Source organism: Crocodylus siamensis, chromosome 3, assembly GCF_052110815.1.
Source record: "Crocodylus siamensis isolate JL-2025a chromosome 3, ASM5211081v1, whole genome shotgun sequence".
Taxonomy (NCBI): Eukaryota; Metazoa; Chordata; order Crocodylia; family Crocodylidae; genus Crocodylus; species Crocodylus siamensis.
Window position 1 is genome coordinate 164,691,930 of NC_143397.1, and position 19,310 is coordinate 164,711,239.

General features: G+C 44.0%; 1 protein-coding gene across 2 annotated transcripts in view; it reads left to right on the plus strand.

The window, feature by feature from the left end:
• Positions 1-19,310, plus strand: part of SPIRE1 (spire type actin nucleation factor 1) — a 186,314-nt gene that overhangs the window by 68,445 nt on the left and 98,559 nt on the right. For both annotated transcript variants that reach the window (XM_090039639.1, XM_090039640.1), the window contains exon 3: positions 15,510-15,746. In XM_090039639.1, coding sequence (XP_089895765.1) covers positions 15,510-15,746 — 237 coding nt within the window. The remainder of the gene's footprint in view (positions 1-15,509; positions 15,747-19,310) is intronic.

A 19,310-nucleotide genomic window follows, 5' to 3' on the forward strand; every position in this document is an offset into this window, starting at 1 on the left:
GGATTTGGCTCAAATCATGGACAGTGATTGGACTCGTTGATTCAGATCACTGTCTCCGGTTTGATTTGGCTAAGTCTGAATATGAAGATTCAATCCCAGTTTGGAGAATCACTGACTCAGCCATAGACACAGCTTTAAATGTTTTTTCTGTGTACCTCAAGATAATGGGTGAGGCTTGTGAACGCTGCGGTGCTGGAGCAGATGGAGCATCCCACGAGAGCATGGCTGGGGGGTGGGGGGCCACATGCTTGGCGGCAAACCAGGATGTGGACTGGGAAGCATGCCGGGGGCCCCCTCTGACCCAGGAGGCACCAGTCTTTGAGCTGAGTGGATGCGGCGGGGCCTCCCTGGCAGACCCAGAGGTGAACTGGAAGTGCTTCCTGGTCCACTTCCAGGTCTGCTGCTAAGTGTGCTGATGAGCCCCCTGTGCTTCTATGGGATGCTTCATCCACCCCAGCATCGCAGCATTCATGAGCCACCTGCTGCCTTGAGGTATGTAGAAAAAACAGTTAAAGCTGTGTCCATGTCCAAATAGCCAAATCTCTCCGAATCGATTTTGGAGGGTTCAGATTCAGTTTGGAGAGATTAAAGGGTCTCCTGATTTGATTTGGATTCGGAGATTCAGCCACTGAATCGAGCTGAATCTCCGCCAGATCAAATCAGCATCCTATAAATTTATCAGGGGTGCTTATCAGGATCTGGGGGAACATCTGTTCACCAAAGCGCCCCAAGGAATGACAAGATCTAACAGTCACAAACTCCACTGCAACCGATTCAGACTGATTCAGGCTGGACATAAAAAAAGAACTTCTTCACTGTCCAAGCCCCCCAAGTTTTGGAATAGACTGCCAGTGTTCAAGCACCCACTTTGAACGCCTTCAAGACACATTTGGATGCTTATCTTGCGGGGATCCTATGATCCCTGCTGACTTCCTGCTCCTGGGGCAGGAGGCTGGACTCAGTGATCCTCCGGGGTCCCTTCCAGCCCAAATGTCTATGAAATCTATGAAATAAGTTCAGGATCCAAGGCCCTTGATAGTTTCAAAACAAAAAAAAAGTGTCAAATCTAAAACATACATGTTGTTGGCAGGTTTAAAAGCTTGGGGCCATTGTTAGTGCTCCACTGGGGACAGCCATGGCCCTTAGCAGCCAGGTGCCTTGTGGGTGTGTGCTGTGAGGAGACTGGACCCGCCTGGTTCAGATGCTCAGCCCGAATTGCCTGCTTCTCATCTGCCATGTCTTGATGTTGAATATCACTACAGTAGAAATGTTTCTAGCAAAGCGTTCATCCTCTGGGTCCATCGAGCCAGTTGTTTTCACAGGGCTCCTACCTCCCCTTACTCTCCATCCACACACCAACCAGCTGGAACCAAGATGGTTGAACCCAGTGTCCAAGACCGAGGTTAACAAACATTCTGGCTTCATGGCCACTAGGCCAGGGGTTATCTCTGGGCTGCGTACAACGGGCTATACCACTCGCTCAAACCAAGGCTTATTTTTTACTGGTGCTTAATAAAACTTGTAAAATCAGGTGAATGTCCAGGCCTCGGGGGGGCCCGTTAAAATCAAGGATCCCAGCCCTCTAAATTAAATCAAGGCTCTAATTGAGCAGAGGTTCTTTCTTGTCCAGACCGCTCGGCCCGATCAAAAATAATAATAATAAAAAAAAGAAATCTGCAGGTGAGTCAGTTGGTCCTGTAACTTTTTATCAGTTGCTCATAAACAAATCAGATTCCCCGGATCTCTTGTCAATTCCACAGACTCTCTACTTGAGGGCAAATCCTCAGCTGTACCTGTATTTGATCAGCCCTGGTTCACATCATAAGGTTTCATAGTTTCATAGTTTCATAGTAGCTAGAGTCGGAAGGGACCTAGGTAGATCATCTAGTCCGACCCCCTGCCTTAGCAGGAAAGAGCACCGGGGTCAGATGACCCCGGCAAGGTGCTCATCTAACTTCCTTTTAAAAATCCCCAGGCTAGGAGCCTGCACCACTTCCCCTGGAAGCTGGTTCCAGGCCCTAGCCACCCTGACTGTGAAGTAGCGCCTCCTAATATCTAATCTAAACTTACCCTCCGCCAGTTTGTGACCGTTATTCCTGGTCACTCCTGGCAGTGCACGGGGGAACAGGGACTCCCCCAATACCTGCTGATCCCCCCTGACCAGTTTGTAGCAGGCCACAAGGTCCCCCCTTAACCTTCTCTTGTGGAGGCTAAACAGGTTCAGGTCCCGTAGCCTCTCCTCATAAGGCCTGCCCTGCTGACCCCTGATCATACGAGTGGCCCTCCTCTGGACTCTTTCCATATCGTCCACGTCCCTCTTGAAGTGTGGCGCCCAGAACTGGACTCAGTACTCCAGCTGCGGCCTGACCAGTGCCGCATAGAGGGGGAGGATCACCTCCCTGGACCTGCTCGAGATGCATCTGTGGATGCATGACAGGGTACGGTTGGCCTTCTTGACTGCCTCCCCACACTGCCGGCCCATGTTCATCGTGGAGTCAATGATGACTCCAAGATCCTTTTCCGTCTCCGTGCTGGCAAGAGGGGAGTTCCCCAACCTGTAAGTGTGGTGCCGGTTCTTCCTCCCCATGTGCAACACCTTGCACTTATCAGTGTTAAACCCCATCCTATTCTCATCCGCCCACCGTTGCAACCTGTCAAGGTCAGCTTGTAGCCTATTGCACCCTTCTAGTGCACCCACATCCCCCCACATCTTAGTGTCATCAGCAAACTTGAACAGGGTGCTTTCTACCCCGTCATCCAAGTCACTGATGAAGATGTTGAACAGTGCGGGCCCGAGGACCGAGCCCTGCGGAACCCCACTGCCCACATCCTTCCAGGTCGAGAAGAACCCATCCACTACCACCCTCTGGGTGCGGCCCTCCAACCAGTTGGCGACCCATTTGACCGTGTGGGCATCGACACCACAGTCTCCCAGCTTTTTGATGAGGACAGGGTGAGAGACAGTGTCGAAAGCCTTCCGGAAGTCCAAAAAGACTACATCCACAGCAACCCCTGCGTCTAATGATTTGGTGACCTGATCGTAAAAGGCCACCAGGTTGGTCTGACAAGACCTGCCACTGATGAACCCATGTTGGTTGCCCCTAAGCATGCATTCCCCCGCAAGGCCCTCCTGGATGTGTGCCAGGATAATTTTTTCAAAGAGCTTACCCGGGATTGAGGTAAGACTAACTGGCCTGTAATTTCCCGGGTCCTCTTTTTTTCCCTTTTTGAAGATAGGGACCACATTGGCCCTCTTCCAGTCCTCCGGCACCTCGCCAGAGCACCATGAGTGCTCACAGAACCGCGCCAGGGGTCCCGCAATGACCTCGGCCAGTTCCTGTAGAACCCTAGGGTGAAGATCGTCCGGACCAGCGGACTTGAACACGTCCAGCCTCTCCAGAAGTACCCTAACTAACTCCTCGCTAACCCCTGGCCCAGGTGTGTCCCTCTCGGTGCCCGAGGGGGGCCCAGCAGGGAGGTGGCTGAACTGGTCCCTACTTAGGAAGACAGAGGCAAAGAAATCGTTAAATATGTTAGCTTTGTCATCTGGCGTGATGACTAAGTTGCCCATCGTGTCCTGCAGGGGCCCCACATTACCCGGGACCCTCTTTTTACCCCCTATGTATTTGAAGAAGGACTTCTTATTGTCCTTAATCCGGGAAGCTAGTCCTATCTCCAACTCTGCCTTGGCCCTCCTGACTGCCCGCCTACATCCTCGGGCGACTGTAACATAGTCCTTCTTGGTGATGACCCCATCTCTCCATTGGGTATATGCCTCCCTTTTAGCAAGGAGACATTCCCGGATGCTCTTAGTGAGCCATGGGGGTTTATGTGCCCTCCTGCTCCCTTTGACCCTTGTTGGGATTACCTCCCTTTGGGCATGGAGGATCGTCTCCTTAAGGAGCAACCACTCACCTTCGACATCTGATTCCCTTCCCCTCTGGGTCCTCAGCGCTTCCCCAACGATCCTCCTTAGCTTGTTGAAGTCAGCCCCCCTAAAGTCTAGGGCTGTTGCCTTGCTGCAGCCCTTTGCCACCTTACGCTGGATGGTGAATTCCAGCAAGCGATGATCACTGTCTCCCAGGTGGCCCATCACCCGCAGCCCCCTCACCAGGTCATCACCCGTGGCCAGCACCAGGTCCAACAAGGCGTCTCCCCTGGTGGGACTGTGCACCTCCTGGGTTAGATGGAGGTCCTGCACTCTGGCTAAGAACCGACGTGAACGATCAGACTTGGCTGACTGCTCCTCCCAGCAGATGTCTGGGAAGTTCAGGTCCCCCATGATGACCACATCCTTAGCCCTCACTGCCTCTGTAAGCTGACCTAAGAATTCCTGGTCGAGCTCTTCTCCCTGGTTGGGAGGTCTATAGTAGACTCCCACCGTTAAGTCTCTCTCCCCTGGACTGCCTTTTACTCTAACCCAGAGCACCTCAGAGTGCCCCCCCTCTACCCCCTTGCTAATTAACGAGGAAGTATATTCCTCCTTGATGTAGAGTGATGTAGAGTGCTACTCCTCCACCTTTCCTTCCTATCCTGTCCTTCCTGTATAGCCTATAGCCCTTGACACTCACCGCCCAGTCATGCGATGAGTCCCACCACGTTTCCCCAGAGTGCTGCACAAGCCTCACTTGGTAATCATGATTAAAGGTGCAATTGGGGAAGACTGTTTGCTCCCCTTCCTATAGGGATTGTTGAGGCTGGCCATGCCTATGCTCCCCCCCAAAAAAGGAAACTCCTCCCTCCCCCCCCCCCAAAAAAAAAAAAAAAAAGAAAGAATTTTGCTTTCACTGGAACCGTTCCTTTCAGCGATCACTTTCTTCTCTAGCTGTGGGGTCTCTTGAGGTTCCTCCAGAGCCTCCAGACACTGCAGCCTTTGTTGGGCAGTGAATGGGATTACTGGGGGCTCCCCCAAGCTCCCAGATTTGGTGCCAGCTCCCTTCCCTGTCCTCTGGGAGATCTGGCAGCAGGACTGGGCTGTGTTGCCTGGCCTGGCATGTTTGCCTCATAGTCTTGCCAGACTTCTGGTGGTGCTGCTGCACCGGAAATACCCTTGTAGCCACAGCAGGGCCCAATCCAGATGGAGCAGGAGCTGACAAAGTGGGGCTCTTGCCACTGCTGTGAGTCCACCACTGCCTCCAACTCTGTGGCCTTGGGTAAGTTTCTCTTAGCCCAGAGGTAGGCAACCCCTGGCACAGGTGCCAGAGTGTGGCACTTGAAGACATTTTGCTTGGCACATGTGCCTCTGGGTAGATGACGGGAAAGAGGCCAGGGTTACATGGCTGCAACAAGGATCAGGCCCTATGTGGCTCCCCTGCCATGTGCCCTTGGCATGCCAACATCTTACAAGTTGAAATTGTGGGTGTTTTTGGCACTCTGCCCAAAAACATTGCTGACCCCTGTTGAGCCCTTACTGGGCTTTCCTTGGGGCCCCTTCTCTCTCCCTCACAGCTATCTCTTGCCTTCATAGGCAACATATATCACTTCACTCTTGAATTAGCCTAAAACAAGGATTCCTTAACTGGAACTTCAGGTCTTAATAGAAGTTGCACAGTTAAGTCAGGAAGACTAATTCTGTTGTTCTCTCGGGATGCATTTTCATTTGGAAAAACCCCCCAACTTTTGGGGCCTTGTAACAGGTCTGTGGCCACAGAGGCAACTGGGATGCCCTTGGTGGGCTGTGCGGCCCCTGCCTGGCTCAGGCTTGGCTGCACCCCCCCTCCCCCCTTGATCATCTGCTCTTATTGAAGGGTGTAGAAGAGAAGCTGCCTGTGGGCTCTGAGTGAGTCTGAGCCTGTGCCAATCACTACTGGGCTCCCCCTAGGTTCCCTCAGTCACAGTCCTGCATTCCCAGGCTAATAGGCCCTTTTGGCCTTTCTGTACTTCTGCTGGTTACCTGTAGCCTTAAGGGCTTATTGCATGGCTCCATTCCTTCCCTACACTATGCCCCAAGCCTCACTGGTGCCATCTCCTATTGATGCTGTCTATTTCTGTTTAAACACTTTGACCTTAGGCCTTCAGACCCCCTGGTCCCTAAACACTTGAGCCCCCTTGAGCATCCAGATACCCTGGGGCCTTACACAGTCTTGTTCTGAACTCTTAGACCCCTGGTCCTGCATGAAGCTCCTCCTCTAGACTCTTGGACCCCTGGTCCTGCATGCAGCCCTTTCTCTGGGCTTGTGGGCTCTCTGGCCTGGCTCAGCCTTTTTTTAGGCTCCTTGACCCCTTACTGGGCCCCACCCTCAGTTTGTGGGCTCCTGGGTTACTGATTCTATAAGGCAGTGGTTCTCAAATGTTTTGTACCAGGAACCATTTGTAAACATAGATGGCCAGTCCCAAGCCAGTGCCCCTCACTCCTGACCCACTGCTCCCCCACCCACAGGCCCAAGTATGTGGCATGGGGGAGGGCATGAGGGGTCCCAAGCAGCCCCTTGCAGGCTGGAACTCTGTCAGCCTGCAAGGGAAAAGCCGCCATTTCCCACATTTTCTCCTTTAAAGGAGAATCCATTTTTAAAGTTTATTCACAACTCTATCATATGTTCTTGCAACCCACTTTTGGGTCACGACGCACAGGTTGAGAAACGCTGCTCTAAGCAGTCCTTGAGCCTACCACTGCAAGCTAAAGCACTGGTTGTACTTGAACATAAAAGAAGCATATCAGTGCTCTGGCAACCCCCTCAGACTCTCTGTGGATTTAAAACAAGACAAAGACCATTTGTCTGTAAAACCCTGTCTTCCTCTGCCCAGGTAGACTTCCTGTTCCCAGGACTGCAGGGTTGTTTACCCAGTCTCTTCAGGATCCCTGCTACCAACAGCTCCTTACTTTGTGGCTGCCAGGGAGAGACTGCCTGACCAGCTCAGGCTCCAGCCTAAGCCCCCTTCCAGTCAGGTAAATCTCATTAGCTTCCTGCCACCTTAAAAGTGCAGTCACACCCCAGTGCCCTGCTACAGGCTGTCAGTTAACAAAGTAACTAATATCCCAATCTATGGGGTTGTTATGTGAACAGAACAAAAGAAAAATATCAATTATAATTTGTCTCAATCCTTTTTTTTAATAGCTCAGAGAAAGTATTATGCATGTGCAAATTCTGCTGTCATTGGCACTAGCATATATGCATTCTGTCTAAAACATAGCCCATCAAAATAAATGGCATGATTGTATTTAGTACCTGGAATAAGGTTGGAGGCTTTACAGAAGTCCGTTAGACCAAAACCTTTGAAAACCATTGACATACTTTGTAAAACTATTTTGGACGAGACCTACTTGGGATATTAGAGGTTTTCAGAAAATGGTGTTAACTCATAGATAAAATCAAAATGTCCTCCTTAAGTAGAGGGAAAGTTTGTTGTATGAGTATATCTTTACAGAGAGGGTAGGGTGTGCACACTTAACTTTTTTCATATGTGTATTTCCTGTTAGATGCAGTATGTACCAGTTTTTCATTTTAACTCTAAGGTGTATTTAGTACTAACAACTAGTAGTACCTAAAAAAAACCCCAAAAAACCAAAAGGTAAGTGAAACGTGCCACTCCAAAGTTAATATATTGCATCCTTTTGTCTGTGTAGTTCATAATGAGTAATTAATTTAATTAACTGGGCACTTGCTAAATCTTGGCTGGCAAACTGGAAGCTGTTGAAGTGTTTAATGTTATCTATTCAATAGTCTGTTCTGAGGTAGTCCAATTCAGCCCTTGGCTTACATTATCAATTTCACCACTATTCCCCATTTATAAAATATTACCCTCCTGCTGGGATTCTGTGAGGAATATTATATTGATATGCATGGTATTCAGATAAGGTGATGAATTTCACATGGGAGATTAAATAAGTAGGATTTTGTCATTAAAGCCATATTGGACACTAAATGTTGACATTAGTCTCTAAGTTGTACTTTGATAGCAATGCAAATTGTCATATAATAAAATTGTTCATCCTCTCCAACAACTGTAATCTATTTGACTTTCAATATTAGATATTGAGGAGGCTTATTGTTTTGTTAGAAAAAACTATTCATCTGACTGTTATTTCTAGATTATCTAAATTGAGACAGATGGTTGATCTTATGTATTTATTCTTTAAAAAAAATATTTGCCCTGTTTTCCATTGCATTTTATATTTTTACTGTAAAAGTCTCTCTTTCTCTCTGTAATGCACAACATGAGCTGTTAGGTACCACTTAATTTATGTGCCGACATGGGAAATTGTCTCCAGTTGTAGGTGTTGGGTAATCCTGTATCAGAACAGAGATAATCACTTGCGTGCTTTTGAGATCAGTAAATGAGGTACACATGTGCTAAACCTGCCCCCCCCCCCAAACATTATTCATTATTTTCATTACTTGTTATTGAGATTACTTTTGCAAAATGCAGTTGGAATTTTTCATGGAAGATGCAATAGGAATGAAAGTACCATGACTGGGTGCCAAACTCTGGGTTCTTAGTGGGGAGATTGGGAGGGGGGGAGGGAAGGCGGTGGAGTTCAAAGCTAGTGAACTCGCATTGGCATCCAGTGGCTCTGATGAAGGGAGAATTATAGGGAAGGACAGGAATTCTTGCTGAGAAAAGCCCTTTTATATTTTAAGTTCAGGCCTGCCTCTGGGCTTTGTTGCTTTATTTAAAATAAAAGGCGAATCCTAGGAAGGGGGTAGTGTATAGACAGTGCCCTTTTGTGTACGGGAAGTGTGGGGGAATGGCATGTAGACTCTGCCCATTTACACACAACTTTAAAAAAGGCTAAAAGTAAATGTGTTAAAAAATATTGGTACATTACAAAGCAGGAACAGTAATTGAAGAATTATGTTTCAGTTAAACCTTTTATACATGTCCTAAATGTATATGTTGTTTGCTAAATATACATTCATGGTAGATTTGTAATGCTTTAAAGATTTTTGATCACGGATTACTAAAGTTCATTACAAGAAAGTAATTTGTTGCTCTTAAAAAGAAAAAAAAAAAAAGAGGTACGTTCTGGTATATGGAATGAAAGCCCACTTCAGCCTGACTTCATGAGACTAAGATCTTTTCTTGTTTACAAAAGGAACCAAAGAATTAAATTTCTTATTGTGTATATCTGGTGTCAAGGTGTTCTGTTTATGTCTGTAAAATTAATTGTATGATTTGCGTCCAGAGTGGTTGGAACTTAAACAAAGGTCATTTGTGGTAAAACAAAATTCCACCTTCACTAATGATTTAAGATTTAAGCACAGTACAGAGTACAAGTTCAGCTTGTGGGAAACAAGTTTTTTTTCTTGGTCCAAAGCCATGACTGGCAAAAGAATTTAGTATGAAGTTGTAAAGTATAATGATGGAGGCTCCCTAGTTTGTTTTTTCTTTAAGTTATTCACCCATTGGTTGATTTGTAGAGAGCTGATCTTCTGCCAAAATTTTGAAGGATCAGGGACAAATCAATTTAAAAATTCCAAGTCTGGACCATAAGAAACAAGTCAATTTAGGCAAATGTTTGGGTATCCCAGTACCCTTCCTCAGGCCTCTGGGAGAGAAGCAGATACTGTAAAGCTAAGTAGCAGATGGAACAGAGAGTATTAGGTAGAGTATAATGGACCATGAAGTCATTGTTGATGTTGGGGTTAGCCACAACACAGGCAGCCACTCCGTGGTATGTGGCAGATCAGGGACAGGGCAGGAAACGGAAAGCAGAGCAGGAGATTAGGCAAGGAGCACAGGGCAGGAAGCACAAAAGCAGTAGGAGATTGGGTAGGGAGCACAGAATAAGAAGCAGAAAACAGAACAGAAGTTTGGGCAGAGGAAGGGGATCCGAGTGGCACTTGGGGAGGGTTGGGAACTAATTTGTAGCATGTCTGCTGGAAAGGCTGATCCCAATTGATCTATGCAAGTCTCTGGTACTTAGTGCCCAATAGGCTAATGGATTAATTCCCATGTTCATCTTTTCCCCAAAGGAAATTGTAGCAGGGACCCGTAATCCCTTTTACATGGAGGATAGGAAGCCAGCACTGGAGGGCTGCAATTAGCTGCAGAGAAGCAAGCAGCCAGGTGAAGCTATGAGGAGTTAAAAGTGCAGCAGGAGGACTGCGGGAGTGCTAGTTGCATGAGCACAGGCAGAAAGGGCTCCAGGCAGATGAGAATCCAATAGCTGCAGCTCAGTGGTTTGAACTGCAGTACCTGAGAGCAGGCTGAGTATTGGGCTAATTAAAAAACGCATAGCAAGGTGAAGGTCATGTGACCCAAATGAGTGGAGCCATGGAGTACTAAAAGCCTGGTTCTTGCTAGCCTGGGCTGCAAGAGAATGGAGACTCAGGCAACACAGGTATCCAAGGGAGCTGCAGAGAGCCTGCAGCTAAATGGTAGGAGTTTGCTGGAGCCCAGGGAGACCTGGAAGGGGTTTATGTTTGATCAGTGGTTGGCATAGTACCAGAGGTTTGGGTATGGGCTACAGGGGTTATGTGGAGTGGGGGTGTCTAGGAGGCACCCTGCAGTAGAAGAGGCTAATGCCCAAAGATGGAGAGAGACTGCAAGGGTCTAGGACTCAGTGGGCTGTATGGGGCTAAAGCCAAGCAGTTTAGAAGCTGGAGATAGCAGCCCTGCAAATAGGGATTTGGGGGGCTGAACCCAGTACAGGGCCAGGGATCCAGTTCAGACAGGGCAAGGACACAGTTAAAGGGGGAGAAGAGAGTTTGGTTCAGCCAGGCTCGGGGACCCGATGGGTCAGAGCATCAGGGCTGAGGGGCCCATAGCATGAGAGGGCAGGAACAGAGAGCCTGTGTAATATAATATCTGCAATGCATGGATGTGGCTAGGGGGGTTTGCAGGAGGCCACGATTTTAGCCCTTAAGGCAACTATGACCATAGAGGCATTAGTGGGAGAGCCAGTGTTCAGAGGGAGCAGAGCCCCATAAGGAGAACTGGTATCCAGTGAGGCTGGACCTGAGAGATGGTGCTGTGAGGCTGGAGTCCCAAATCACATGGGCCAAGTTGAGCCAAGACTGAGAGGGAGGAGAGGACTCCTGCTTATGCTGGAAAGTTGAATCCAAAAAGGAGCAGAACTAGATCAAGCACCCAGAGCTCATCAGTCTCTGATGGCAGCCTCCCCACTTAATTTTTACCATCAAGGTGTAGCAGGCAAGGCAATAGGGTGAGACCCTGAGAGGCCAGAGTAGGCAAGCAGGGCAAGATTAAGGCAGCTACCAGAGGGTGTCCTGGCCACCCTTGAGGCAGGTTCTGCTACAGAAATCTACCTGATGACTTTCCAAGAACTATGATGTTAAACAATGAGAGTCTCCCATGTCCCCTTCCGTCCATGGAAAATGCCTATGTCTATTCTAACTATGCATTTGATCTAATAAAAGATATCACCCACAAAAAAATCTTGCTTTTTTCAACAACATCTCAACACTAACAAGGCAATTTAGGCAATTATAGCATTGCTTATTTTCAAACCTGGCAATTTAATATTGCAGTGTCTTATAATAATTACAGTTCTGTCTACTTCAGATAGCTTAAATTAAAGCCTCCAACTATAGATCAGTTGGTCACCTTTTGACTTCTAACATTTTCATACTGTATCTTTTGATCATTGATGTTATGTAGATGTATATTAGAACTTGTTGCCATCTGTTAGGAACTAGAACTTATTATTTTGGTCTTAAAGTAGCAAGTCAGATCCAACTGATTCTTTAAATAGTTAATAAAATAAAAAAAATACAGCCCTTAATTATGCATGTCATAGACTGGTATTTGTCAATTCTTACAGTAAAACATTGAAGACTTGTGATTTTATTTGTTTTCTCACAAGTGAAAGCACTGAGTTTTACATGTAGGCAGCATTGTCTGTTTGTTTGTTTTTTAATTCTTATGTACTATTTCCAGTTTAATATTCATAAAAAGTCTTTCCTACAATATTATAGTTTCTAGGGTCGGAAGGGACCTGAGTAGATCATCTAGTCCGACCCCCCGCCATGGAAATAATACTGGGGTCAAACGACCCCAGCAAGATGTTCATCCAACCTCCTCTTAAAAACCCCCAGGGTAGGAGCCAGGACCACCTCTCTTGGAAGTTGGTTCCAGATCCTAGCCGCCCTGACCGTGAAGTAGTGCTTCCTGATATCTAGCCTAAACCTGCCCTCTGCCAGCTTGTGACTGTGATTTCTGGTCAATATATTAAAGTCACTTAAGTAGTTAATATGCACATGTGCAAAAAAAGTTGGAACATTTCTGTGGATTTTTGTCTGCATTTAATGTATGTTTTTATAGCTTCAGTGGTAATTAACATTAGTTAAAATGTTGCTGCATTTGGTGACATGATTCCAGTGGCAGAGAAGTAGGTAATACAAAGTATCTCAGTTAACATGTTTGCTGTTTTGTTATAAGAGGCTGAAACCAAGACTTGGAACATATTTCTGAACATGACAAAACAAGCATTTGGAAGGCTGATTTGTAGTTCTGTAACTGTTGGTGGTCAGGCTTTTGTGCCGTGAAAGCTTAGCATGTATTATGAAATCTACACTTAGCCCAAACAAATGCACAGGCCATACTGCTAGATAGATGTGCCAACATGGTGGTGGTTTCAAAGTAAAGCAGCAGCTGTCACGGAGTTTTAGCCATGGGACCTTTGAAAGCCTTAATCCTTGTTTCCAAATGGAGAGTGAATGAGTGAGTGAGAGCCCTTGCTTCCCCTCCTCTTTTTTTGGATGTATTTTTCTAGACAATCCCTCTAAAAAGCACAGCAGCCTTACCACAAGGAATTCCATTATTTTTGTACCTCCATGTCACTCCATTTCACTAAAAATGAATTATAAAGCTAAATTTACTGATGTAAAGTTTTGACAAAACTCAGCTTCTGCTGTGTAGCCAATCCAGACGTGTGCCATGTAAATTTGGGACAGGAGGTACAAGGGAAGCTGGTAGAGAGTAACATAGGATAATGACTGATATTCTATCCAGGTATTAAAATGATCAAAATGAAATAAATCTTAGGAGGAGGAATATTGGATGTTTTTCATCTTTTATTTGATTGTATGGGTTTACCATAAAATATGGGCACTTTATTTTAAAAGCCTTTTTTATATTAAATAATATTTGGACTATTGAGAAACTACTAGGAAAAGTCTGTTTTGAAAAAATATTTGACCTGAAGAAAGGTGGTTTTGTCCCCAAAAGCACTTCTGAGTTCTCGTCTAACTATCCAATAGATCCAAGAAAAAATATCATCAAAAAATCCTTGACATGAGCTGATATGGACACTAATTAACCTACATGCGAATTGCAGGTAATTTCTGCACTGACAGTTTGAGAGTCTCTACTGATGAGTTTCAAAATGGTTTCACTGTAGAAATCAAGTGGAAACCTGTTGAGCAACCAGAAATGTATGATGTTTGATTTCTGGGGATGATTGAAAGAATTTTATTTTCAGTTTGTCCATTAGCCTAAAATCCTTTAGACCAGTAATTCTCAACCAGGTAACTGCTGCACCCAAGGCCCCTGTGAGATCCTTTTAAGTTTACAGTGTGGTGCTTCACAGTATTAGTACTGTTAGGTGTACAAGCATCTACATACAGCTCATAAGATAAATCCAGTTATTTCAATTGATTAGCTGTAGGCTGCTTGCAGACACTAAAAGCAGCCCAGCAACAATCTCCTCCCTGCCCTCCTCCCCCAAAGTGCTTTGTTGGAAGAAGTAGTACATTACTTCAACCCAGCTCTGCAGCATCTGTAAAGATTGCGTGTTTCAGTGGCACTTTTTGTCACTTCTGGCTTAAAAAAAAAAAAAAAAAGGTCCACTGAAGCACCCAATCTTTACAGATGTTGGGCAAGCCAGGTTGAGGTAACACACTGCCTCTTCCGGGCATATGCTGGTCTTGGCAAAGGAATGCACCGAGTTTAAAATAAAGTGCTGAGGTTTTTGGGGTTTTTTAATGTCTGCAAGCACTGTTAAGGTCCTTCTGAGTTCTTTACAACAGAACAATTGCTCTATTATTTTTTTTTATAATCAAGGAATGATTGAAAATTAACAGTGGGCATTTTCTGAGGAGTGCCTTGATTCTGACAAGAGGTGTGCCATAAATTGAAAGAGGACAAGACCATGGCTTTAGACTAATCTAGTGAAATATTTTGGTTGCTCGAGTCATACTTGCGGGGGAAAAAAAGCACTTATATTGCTACTGACAAGAGAATTTGTTGTTAGAATAATAGTCAACACCACATTTGGATAAAAATGGCATTTGGCTAACAGGATTGGAACATTTGGAAATAGTCCCATTACTGACATCTGCTCCAGTACTAACTAATCCTAAACTATAGCCTGACTAGTCATAATAGAGAACAAGAAAAATGGGAGAACAAATTAAAAACAACACCCCCCCCATACTCTTTCATCATAAAGTAAGGCTGTTTTAACCTCTATATTTCCTTTTCGATTACTGTTTTGCAGCCCTTTGTTCATGGTCATTTATCTGTATAAAGTCGTCGGTTCTGTGAGATCACACCCCTTTTCTCTAATGTCTTGATAATGCTAGAACCCCAAGTGCTTCCCTTTATAAATAAACATGGTCAAAGAAAATGCGTTCTTGACATTTTGAGGCATTAAAGGTTAATTCCTTATTACTCTGAAATATTGAGTGAAGAGTGACTACTTTTACTCTGCTCTAAGCACTGTACAGACAATGGGACTCTGATGTCAGTGAATGTCCCATGGTGTCCTATGTCCCATTTTTTAAAAACATTTATACTGTTATTTTGCATATGAGGTACATGCCTATTCTTCAGTTATGTAGCAAACAAGACATTTCTCATTGGCTCCATCAAAGCTAGCCCCTGGGATCCTGATAGTTAAAAGTGGTTATGTCTTGAAGCAGTGAAGTGATGAAGTTGAAGGCAGATTTCAGATAACCACTACTGTGGTGAAAGAGTGATATTTTTGTATAGGTTATTCTTCTTGAGAAAAGAAAAATTTGTGTGCCTGTGAAAACTTTACACAAACTAAAACAGGACTTATTTTTTCTTCTAAAATGCCACACTTTAATATATTGAAGTATGGCATTTTAGAAGAGAAAATAAGCCCTGTTGTCTTCTGTAATTATTTTGTTTTCTAATGTGAAATTCTGAAACCAAAATACATGTAGTTTGACATGTCATGCCTCTGGGTGCAGTATACTGCACGTGCAAGGCAATGATGCAATGCAGATAATTGCTTGTTTTTTGATATCCTAATTTAGCATTTGTGGAATGCCCAGTCCATCATATTTTACACAAGAATATTTGTGCTTACACTTGCCTACTTGTTCATTTAAGGTGGAGACGGATGAAACGATTATAACAGTGATGGGGGAAGGGATCCTAATGCATTTTTGCTGAATTTGCTAATTTATCTGGGTAAATTGTTACAGTTTAGGTTCACTTACTGTGAAATAGGAGCAGGCAGGCAAACAGTTACCATTGATCAGCTTATATAATTCTTACACCTTAGAGCATAAAAGATAATTATCTGTCTGTCCATGCTGTACTTGATGGTAATTATCATTTCACTTTCTATCTTTTAGATTATTGAATCATTGGGGATTATAATTTATAAAGCGTTGGACTATGGCTTGAAGGAGAATGAAGAACGAGAGCTCAGTCCTCCGTTGGAGCGGCTTATTGATCATATGACCAATACCGTGGAAGCAGATGGGGGTAAAGATGAAGGCTATGATGCTCTGGATGAAGGGGTGGAGGAAGATGATGAAGATGAAAAAGAGGAGGTTGAGGTCATTCACTCCTATAAAGATGTCATGAAGGTACAGTAATGGTCAACTTAAGTGTTACTTTGCTGTTAAAAATTTTGTTCATTCCTAAAGCAGCAGATCTGTTCCCTGTGCTAGCTTCGTTTGTGATATTGCCATATGTGACAGGTCAGTTTATTTAGATAATGGTTGCTTGTGAATATAATGAGCTAGTAGTATTTAATCTTTGGCAGTAAACAACAGAAAGTGAAAGATGATCTGTTTTTCCTTTTACTTGATATCAGGATATTCTGTAAGCACTTCATTCTGATTTTTGTCTACCAGATGGATGTTAAGCCTCATAGTATGATAACTGCTCTATTCTTTTGAACTAGAAGTATCAAAATGAGAGTTAATTTTCAGGTAACATTCACCTACACATTGGTGCAATGTTCCTTTAGTTATTCTCTCCTCACTCATGTAAGGGAATGACTATTCTTAAGATTAGCTCATTTGTATACTGTGACTCAGAGTGCCATATTTCACTGATAAGAATTGTGATTACGATTTCTGACCCTAGTAGTGACATTTGGGAATATGTATCATATATGCTTTAAGTACACTGGGCTCTCCAATATCAGTTTTCCTTTTCTTGACAGTCACTTCTAAGTAGGTAAGCCTCTATTTTATGGTAAGAAACCTTTTTAGAGATAGAGATGTTAGAATTGTCTGACATCTTTGTACTGGGAAGCAAGGTGTAAATAAATATGGATACTGGATTGTCACAAATATTTTATTTTTAGTAATGGAATCTGCATACATCATCTATGCAGACTGTTATATTAAGAGTGTAGTGTAGACTAGAAGGTTGCAGATCTGGTTACTCTCATGTGAGGACATGGACCTTTCAGCCCTTTCAAGAGCACTTTCAAAAGGGCAGCAGCCAGTACATTCAGACTGCTGTGTGTGAATAAGCTGAGAATGATTAAGTGCAGGAAACCCAGCTATGGCTTTAACTCTGATTGAAGGGGTTAACCTGGCTTTTCAAGGTTAGGGATCAAGGAAATTATCCAAGGACCAGAGTCTTAGCTTGGTTTTCCTCAAAAATGGAAGATGGGGACAGAATGGCCAAAGAGAGCACACGGTAACAGATTTCTCAGGAACAATAGGCACTTGTCAGACTACTGAAAGCTGCCCTTGTGACTGGATGAAGAGAATTTTATTTTGACTTTTTAAAGCCTTTATTATACAAATATTTAAATATTAAATCTTAAAAACACAAAGCTGAAAGTGCATCCCAGGTGGAACATGAAATACTTGATAGCGACAAAAACCCTGTATCGCCAAGAGATTGAAACTTCCTTTTTCCCTGCCTTTCACCTGATTCGTCTTCCGCCTTACAGAGTGCCCCCACAATGGTCCAGCACATTACAAACTATATTTCTATATTTTGTTGCAAGGTGTAGTGCCCAAATTAAAATGTCATGCATGCCTGGACCAAGAACTGGAAGAGTTGGAAGGTGCCGCCAGCTGGTCGCTGCAAACTGGTTTCTGCAGCTTTCAGAGTTGCAATCTTCGCTTGGCTCATCAGGAAATTAGCTAGGCAGATCACTCTCCCCTTGGCCACATAGTAAGAGATAGAGAAGATGTGCTGGGTGGGGGACCTCAACCTTGATTGGGAATTTTTCCAGTTGGATCCCTATTGCCTTAGCTGAGATACTGTGCCACCCTTCTACCACAGCCTTGCCCAGACCTGGCAGGCCTACTTCCAACTGAAACCTCAGGGCAGGAGCCTGCAGTTTCCAGAGCTGCTTCAGGAGCCCCTTGTCCATAACTTCTAAATGTTTTAATAACTGGCTTTTACATTGAGTTTAGAGTGCATTTTAGGTTTTGTCACTATTTTGATAAAACAGAGAGAAAGGAAGCAGCCTATTCTTGCTATTACCCCAGTGTAAAACAGCTAGGACTAGCACATGGATAGGGTGAATCTGGTTTGACCTGTTGCCCTGATTAATAGAGAACAAGGTATTATACTGACCTGCACAAATACTTTAATCAGAAACTAAATGAATTTTTTTTCATTTGGTTACCTAAAGTCAGGTATATCAGAGGTGTGCTTGTGACCTAATTTTGTGGAGAGTCATGCATCTCCTCTGACAAGCTGAAGAGATCTCCTGTTGGTGTCAGTGGGAGGTGACTGCACTGGCACCTTTGAGCTAGGTGAGTAGCACTTCACCTAGCCCACAGAAAAATGTTAGAGGAGGTATGGTTGATTTCTCTTTGAGGGGAAAATTTGACACTGGAAAGAACAGGTGGAAGAAACAGTTGTCAGATGGAAAGGTGGGATGGTTCAGCTGAGATGAGTTCAGCTTGTCTTCAGAAACTTTGCTTAGAATGGCAGAAGGGAAAATTGTATGCACAAGGAAACATGCAATGTACAGATGTGCAGGAAGTGTTTTTGAGGGTTTTTTGAAGCTCATTAAATTTTTGCAAGTAGCTTATGGGGATTGCAGATTGTTTGGGGCTAATGCAAGAATAATTTGCTTTTCTTTCTCTTTAATTTTATCAAAATATCAATAAAATCTAAAACCTGCTTTATCTGTCACTGGGAAACATTCTGTTGGTACACATCATTTACACAGGCTATTGGGGGAAAAATATGGATGGATCATATTAAAGTACTGGCAGAACATCACTGACAGCAGTAGTAAAATATAAAACAATTAAGAGAAATAGCCCAGTCAGATATCCACAGATAAGGTTTTTCTCTGTTTACTCTGGCAGTAGTCTAGCTGTATAATCTCAGGTATGAACAAACATACTTGTAGCAGCTTCAGGAAGGGAGGATCTGCATCTCAGGAACCTGCAGAAGTTGTGATACTGTAGTTGTTACGTGTGCATCGACCTTAGCAATTCAAGTGAGCTCAAAGCAGCAGCAGCTCCCCTTTTCCTTTTGAAGCCTCTCCAAGGCCCCTGCTACATATTACATAGATTAGGTAATTAACTGGTTAATCATGCAATAAATTTAGATTGTCCACACATGCAACCTGATTATCACATGATAAAAATGACAGTTCCACTATAAAAAGAGCCAACCAGCTATAACGTTAGTGGTTGAAAACATGTTATGACTCTCTAACTGGTTTCCCTCCGGCTTTAATTTGAATGTTTGGCAGGGCCCCAAGTGAACATTCGTTCATACTCTTAAGTAGTTTTATGTACCACCTTTTAATCATGAAACATATATAAGTATTGCAGTTTATTAACTCTTAAAACTTGGTTGTATTTTTTTAAATAAGTTTTTCTGATTCCTAAGGGATATCAAATATTAATGCTATGTGAACTTTTTTCCCTTTTTATTAGAAGCCTTAGAATTTTTTCAGTTCTCTTTTGTTATTCTTTATAAGTTTATAGTCACTAGCTTAGCACTGTGACTGCATATGTCTGTATTCCCTCTGCATTACCAGGACTGTACAACAGCATTGTTCTGTCACATCTTTAACATCTGTGTTGGTCTATAAGATTCTTTCAACTTTGCATTGCTTTCAACCACACCTTTTCCCAGGGTAAGCCTGTGTGCCAGATATAGGGGGAAAATACACTTGTGCAGTTGCAAAATATGTACAGGCTACACCCTTA